Source organism: Mchenga conophoros, linkage group LG6, assembly GCF_057382185.1.
Source record: "Mchenga conophoros isolate Kocher_MC1m ecotype Shallow Benthic linkage group LG6, M_conophoros_male_GT1.1, whole genome shotgun sequence".
Classification (NCBI taxonomy): domain Eukaryota; kingdom Metazoa; phylum Chordata; class Actinopteri; order Cichliformes; family Cichlidae; genus Mchenga; species Mchenga conophoros.
Window position 1 is genome coordinate 32,974,790 of NC_140531.1, and position 7,778 is coordinate 32,982,567.

At 40.3% G+C, this 7,778-nt stretch overlaps 1 protein-coding gene across 1 annotated transcript; it reads right to left on the minus strand.

Annotated features, from left to right (window-relative positions):
* Positions 1-299: 299 nt before the first annotated feature.
* LOC146573012 (histone chaperone asf1b-B-like) lies at positions 300-7,561 on the minus strand. The gene is made up of 4 exons (XM_085277525.1): positions 7,238-7,561; positions 5,660-5,775; positions 2,068-2,244; positions 300-1,466 (listed from the first exon to the last, which is right to left on the minus strand). Exons 1-4 carry the CDS (start codon positions 7,344-7,346, stop codon positions 1,269-1,271), a joined length of 600 nt encoding a protein of 199 aa, XP_085133651.1. The 5' UTR covers positions 7,347-7,561; the 3' UTR covers positions 300-1,268.
* Positions 7,562-7,778: the final 217 nt, after the last annotated feature.

The following is a 7,778-nucleotide window of genomic DNA, read 5'->3' on the forward strand; positions in this document are numbered from 1 at the left end:
TAGACAGATGGATGGATGGGGGAGTTGGTCCCTTCAACTAAGATAAAATGTGCAAGAGAGCACAGACAGGCCCCCCTTCCTTTTGTGCAGCAGTTGCCTAGCAACATGAGGCTGGAGTGAAAATGGTGGTGCTGCATTTTATGAATGAAATCGGAAAACAGAAAGGAGCCAGAGATGGGAGGGCGAGGAGCGAGCCAACGTGCTGAGTCTCTCTACTGTTGCAGTGCTTCCTTCCACACAAGTCAAGGTGGAAAGCAGCCGTATGGAACACGTTCTGATTAACAGGAAACACAACAAGGTCAACAAAAAAAAAACTTTATTAACCCCATCACTGTTGTTACAAATACTGAAGCTGAGAATATATAGTAAGTACAAAATGAAAACCTGCCTTCTTGTTTTGAAGACAAAATAAGAACAAGGAAAACATTATTTACAGTAAGCCTAAATCATCCACACACACACACACACACACACACACACACACACACACACACACACACACAATGCAATTTGGCATCCATCATTACCTACATGTTTTGCTCATATAGGCGTTTTATGTAACAGTAGGTGAACTGTTGCCTATTCACAGAAGCAGGTTTACCGAGTGATCTAGATAACCCTGGGGCAAAACATGTTAATGCGAATAAAGCCACTTGATGCCACAATATCATAAACATGGCCCATAATTCAAACCCAATTCCCTCCCCCCAGTAGGTGTCACAAGAGACAAATCTTACAAAGAATGAAGTGCTCTACTACAAGCAGCTAGGTGCTATATCCTTCCCATCGCATAGCACTAGTTGATCTGTGCAGAAAAGGACAAAATGAACAGCATGGGTATCAGAATCTCGAGTTTTTCCCCACACGTTTCAGGTCTGTTGAAGTGACCTGGCCCAGCACTGATGATCTGCACTTCTTTCAGCCAGGCATAAAATATAATCTTATACAGAAATACAATAAATTAAGGCAAATCTGACTGTGCACACCTGTGTGTGTGTGTGTGTGTGTGTGTGTGTGTGTGTGTGTGTGTGTGTGTTGAAAGGAAGTGCGTAAAGAGGAGGAACCAGAGGTGGTAACCATGCCAGACCAATCCCATTTTTGAGTGCTTCATAAAAAGATAATGTCTATGCTGTGGTGTCCTGTGCTTTCTGTTAAAGTCCACATGTTATACAGAAACATCCATGGCCTCCTTGTATAAATGTGTGTTTGCAATGTGGGTGTGTATAGATAAGAAGGGCTCCTTATCCATTGCATTAATCTGATGCCTCTTACATGCAGTCCATGGAGTTATCTGGCATCACTCCTAGATGTGGCATCTTTCCTGGTATACAGGATGGAGGGAGCATGCCACTGATGTTGGGGGACGGGTCAACATTCTCACTGTCTTCCATCTTGTCTGCCAAGCCCTCCCAGTTGATATGAAAACGGGTGACACGAGGATTTGAGGCCAAAATATTCCTCTGGAGCTGCAATGATGAGAACTTGTTAGAAATAGGGGTGGACTGCTAATGTTTTTACATGAGGACATAATTAGATTACTAATTAGGAGCCCAAAAGTTAGTTATGACAGCCATCCTTAGGAGTGCACATTTCCCCTCAGAACTTGGGATAGCTTTGAATTAAATACAATGAATAGTTGGTTTTATGTTGGATTTGTAGAAGGAAAAGACCAGTGTAAAGAGAATGAAGCACAAGATAATAATTTTAATGCTAATGTTAAAGTAGATACTGGTACAAGAAAGCATAAAATTCCACCTGAACTAATGCATTCTTTTAAAACAATGCAAGACCAAATAAAACAAAAACACAGTGCTAAACAATCTCCAGATAATTCTACACACACATACACGTACATAATGCTACAGTTATCTGTAATTGTACATTTCTGGGCACAAGAGGGCAGCAGAGAGACATTTATAGTACCTTTCCACAAATATGGCCCATATTCTACACTTAATATCACCCAATGCTGATGTAATCTGGTCACATTACAGTAAATGCAGACAGCTGGAAACAGCTTTCCTCAGTATTATTCATGATGGTCATTTGTGTACTTGTGTATGTTACCTGAGAGTAATCTGGTTTGAGAGGTGGGTTTTCTCGCAGTTCAGGGTCCGTGTATTCATTGTTGACATAGTAACCGATGCGGATGAACTCCTGTCCACGGTAGGTGCAGGTTATAAGGACTACGGTCACTCCTACAGCATCGCTTTCTGGAATCAGCCCTGTGTTAGGAGCGTCAGCCTGATAGGGTAAATGAGCACAGAGAAGAAATCAGATGAAATCTAATTATGCTATAAATGAAACAGTAACTGGTTAACCAAACCAGGGATATCAAATACATATATGATATTGTGCAAAAGGAGTATGTGAAAAATCCCGTTTATAACAATTTTCAAGACATGGAACACTCAAAGAGCTTTATAGAGGTTAAAAAGACAAAATTGATACAAATGAACTGAGAAAAAACACAAACATAACCCAAATGCCTGTCTGAACAGATGCATTTTAAGCTGCTGTTTAAAGGATGTCACTGAGTGGGAAGTGCAAAGAATGAGTGGGAAGCTGTTCCAAAGTTTTGGAGCTAAGGTTTGGAAGCCACAGTCCCCTCTTAGTTTTCAAAAGGATATACAGTGGGGCAAAAAAGTATTTAGTCAGCCACCGATTGTGCAAGTTCCCCCACCTAAAATGATGACAGAGGTCAGTAATTTGCACCAGAGGTACACTTCAACTGTGAGAGACAGAATGTGAAAAAAAAAAATCCATGAATTCACATGGTAGGATTTGTAAAGAATTTATTCGTAAATCAGGGTGGAAAATAAGTATTTGGTCAATAACAAAAATACAACTCAATACTTTGTAACATAACCTTTGTTGGCAATAACAGAGGTCAAACGTTTACTATAGGTCTTTACCAGGTTTGCACACACAGTAGCTGGTATTTTGGCCCATTCCTCCATGCAGATCTTCTCGAGAGCAGTGATGTTTTGGGGCTGTCGCCGAGCAACACGGACTTTCAACTCCCGCCACAGATTTTCTATGGGGTTGAGGTCTGGAGACTGGCTAGGCCACTCCAGAACTTTCAAATGCTTCTTACGGAGCCACTCCTTTGTTGCCCGGGCGGTGTGTTTTGGATCATTGTCATGTTGGAAGACCCAGCCTCGTTTCATCTTCAAAGTTCTCACTGATGGAAGGAGGTTTTGGCTCAAAATCTCACGATACATGGCCCCATTCATTCTGTCCTTAACACGGATCAGTCGTCCTGTCCCCTTGGCAGAAAAACAGCCCCATAGCATGATGTTTCCACCCCCATGCTTCACAGTAGGTATGGTGTTCTTGGGATGCAACTCAGTATTCTTCTTCCTCCAAACACGACGAGTTGAGTTTATACCAAAAAGTTCTACTTTGGTTTCATCTGACCACATGACATTCTCCCAATCCTCTGCTGTATCATCCATGTGCTCTCTGGCAAACTTCAGACGGGCCTGGACATGCACTGGCTTCAGCAGCGGAACACGTCTGGCACTGCGGGATTTGATTCCCTGCCGTTGTAGTGTGTTACTGATGGTGACCTTTGTTACTTTGGTCCCAGCTCTCTGCAGGTCATTCACCAGGTCCCCCCGTGTGGTTCTGGGATCTTTGCTCACCGTTCTCATGATCATTTTGACCCCACGGGATGAGATCTTGCGTGGAGCCCCAGATCGAGGGAGATTATCAGTGGTCTTGTATGTCTTCCATTTTCTGATGATTGCTCCCACAGTTGATTTTTTCACACCAAGCTGCTTGCCTATTGTAGATTCACTCTTCCCAGTCTGGTGCAGGTCTACAATACTTTTCCTGGTGTCCTTCGAAAGCTCTTTGGTCTTGGCCATGGCGGAGTTTGGAGTCTGACTGTTTGAGGCTGTGGACAGGTGTCTTTTATACAGATGATGAGTTCAAACAGGTGCCATTCATACAGGTAACAAGTGGGGGACAGAAAAGCTTCTTACAGAAGACGTTACAGGTCTGTGAGAGCCAGAGATTTTCCTTGTTTGAGGTGACCAAATACTTATTTACCACCCTGATTTACGAATAAATTCTTTACAAATCCTACCATGTGAATTCATGGATTTTTTTTTCACATTCTGTCTCTCACAGTTGAAGTGTACCTCTGGTGCAAATTACTGACTTCTGTCATCATTTTAAGTGGGGGAACTTGCACAATCGGTGGCTGACTAAATACTTTTTTGCCCCACTGTATGAAATCACAAGAAGGCCTCTGAGGACCTACGAACCCAGCCTAGAGAATAGGGGTGGAGCACTTTGATAATGTAGATGAAAAACCAAAATTTTAAACTACTCTAAACCTGACAGAAAGCCAGTGCAAAAATGTTAAAAGTGGACTGATGTATGAAGACTTTTGAGAGTCAGTTAAGAGTCTCACAGGAGCATTTTGGACAGACTGAAGGGAATTAATAGATGCTTCAGTCAGAACAGAAAACTCCATTCAATAACCTAAGCAAGAGGAGAAGGAGGCTTGGACAAGAACCTCCAATTCACTTCTTGAGAAAACAAGCTGTGGTGCTTGTCCATGCCTTCTTGTCCTCTTAAAAGCAGTCATACATCAGATGAAAAATCTGACGGTACTTTTCTGCACTTAAAGTTCACACCACTTTCTGAAATTTCTCACCATTAGGTGCCTTTTTTCTTTTACACTTGAATGGTTCATAGGTCATTGTTAAGTGACTGTAAGAAAAAAAAAATCCTTTGAAAATATCCAGGTACAAGGACTACATTGAAAATTTGTGAGGAAAAAAGTAGTCAATGTCCAAAGAAATACTGAAAGGTCAGAAGACTTTGGAAAACTATTGTTCAAGACCACAAAAATGATAAGTCTTGACTCCTTGATAGCAAAATATAATAAGAAATTAGGCTTGACTTAGTATAGGCTTGCACTGTACTGTATAACTCATTGAGAAGTTGAGTGCAGAGAGACTTTGTTGACAATTAGCATCACAAAGTTCAAGCTTAGTCAGAAAAGGGGATACGATGCTGCCTCACATGGAGAAGCTCATCTGTCTTGGGATCTTGTTTAGAGACAAGGGTAAAGTGGAGCAGGAGAATGACAGATCTATATGATCTATTGCGTTCAATTGACATTTCTACCTTCACCTTTTTTTTTTTTTTTTTGCATATACTATTATATATTGTACATATATTTATTAGTTTCAGATTTAGCCATTTTTATATTTTGCCTGTTTATGTTATTGTATTTTGCACAACTCCTTGTGAAGCTCGCACACAAGAATTTCACTCGCATGTGCTGTACCAATGTACCTGCACATGTGATGTGACAATAAAAAGTGATTTGATTTGACCTACGGACAAAAATACAAGGTAGAGACTGACAGAAGTAGACCACAAATACTAGCGGAGACAATCCTCCACTACATCTCTGCATCAGGTGTGGTAGCAACATGTACTGATCCCAGTGAGAACCCAGCCATGATGTCTCTTGGCCGGTCTGGGAACCTCTCAGTTTCCTCTCAGAAAAGCTGGGAAAAAGATGCTGGGACAGTGCGATCTGGTATGTCTGCTTTGAATACTACTCAACAGGGTTTGTTTTAAATAAAACTGGATGTTAAGTATTACATGATAAAAGCTCACTGAGAGGACTCACCTGAAACACAAACATGTGTCTGCCAGCTGGTACAGGGCCCACTAAAACAGAGTCCAAAACCTGGTCGTACTCCTCGCTCTCAGCTGAACCCACATAAATGATCTTCCATTCCAGGTCTGCCAGTACACAGAGGACAAATAGGGAGGTTTGTTTTTAAATTATTATTATGATCACCATCATCATTATTACTACTACTACTACTACTACTACAACAAGGTAGGCTTAATTTTACTTTTTTAAATGAATAATTATAGTTAAACATGCACAAACTACTTTTTTTCCTTTCTCACACACACACACACCTGTAAAACAGGGTATTGTGAATGATACCTTCACCAGAAGGGTCACTTTATCCAATTTACATAGAAAATGTTTCATGGTTGTCCCTTTTTGTTATAGTTCACCCTGTATTAATTAGTATTAGTAATGCAAATAAAATTTACCTGTAGCACTGGCCAGATATAACCGAAACGGCATCAGTCTCCATAAAAACCTCAAGTTTCCACAATTTATTGATTTGAATATAAGGGAGAAAAACGATGTTTAATGGTGCAAATGTTGTTTTGGGATATTAATAACTGGATTTGGTAATGAAAGAAAAAACAAAAAACAAAACAAGATTTGTGACTCAGTCCAACTAGCACCACAATACGAAAGAGACAAAAAGCAATTCAGTTTGTTTGAGGTGCTGACAAAATTTGAAACTCTACTTGCTCCTAATGTGTATTTGGTAATATTATTTGGGCTCACTTTTAAATGAACGGCAGAAAACAGGAGACTAAACTTGGAAGTTGTAGCATGATGCTATTGGTAGGCTTGATTTTAAGACAGTTCAGTACATTCTATATTTAATATCTGCTTATCCATTAATTTTAAAATCAAATAAATGTTAAGGGTGCTGTGTCGAGAACTAGTAAAAAATGGGCCAAGATAGAATACGTACAAATAAATTCAGACTGAAGCTTATACTTAAATTTTGTTGACAGGAAAATAGTTTTTTTTTTTTTTTTTTTTTTTTTTTAAATCGGAAAGGTAATGAAACTTAAGTTTCGGTATTATAGATACCAAATGTTCACAGCAAAGCAGCAAATAATATAATGCCACTTAGGGCTCACAAGTCCATTGTGCTATAATTAGAAGAAAATGCGGGCTACTTTTATATCCTTAAAGAAAAATATATTTCCCCGCTATCCCGTCGCGCGGTTCGCGGCAAATTACGAGCTTGTTTATTGCTACAGTAACATGTGACCGACCAATCAGCTTCTTGAGAAATACTTACGAGGAAGGTCCTTTAACCAATAGCGGTGGGCAGGAGGCGGGGCGCTCTGCACAAACGCGCCAGCGCCAATTTTCAACAACTTTACAAATGAAATATAACTTTACAGCCCAAACGACAGCTAATACTGAATAACCATCGAGCAAAATAACGTGCTTATCGTTCACTTATGATGCAACAAATACATCCAGCGGTGAAATTAACACTTAAAGCAGACTGCGCCCACACGACGCTGCTATTCTACAGCTAACATATAACAAAAGAGTAATTCAACTAGAATGACACGCTAGCTAAATACCCACCTTCCGGCAAGTCCTCCATGCATTCAAACGTTATTTCGAACTGAAACGGGTTTCCAAACGGGCTGGGGTTATCCAACACAGCAACATTTAACACTTGTACCTTGGCCATATCTTCAGACGCACCTTAACCTGAGAAACTCTTACGCCTTTTTTTCTCTTGAACCAGATTTAGTGAGTCACTTCGCACTTTACTATCGCCGAGCTCACACGCTGTCAAAGTTGCCTGGCTTCAAAGACGCAAGTTACAGTTAGCCTCTTTTATTCTCCAAGTACACCAACAGAAGGAGCCGCTGCTTGGCTGAAGGAAGTACGTCACTTTCGTCTTCTTCGACGTCTTTATTTTACATTGTCCATAGAAGGGTGGTGCTGCCCTCCAATGGTAATTTGTTGTATTGCAGCTAGATTAAACGAAATACATAAATATCCTCGAGAAATATCAAGAAAAATATTTTTAAAATAGTGTGTATATATGCATATAGTAGAGAAATGCCAAGAGCTGACATATAAATGCCTTTCTGTTGTTTACTTGTTCAAAAGAAAC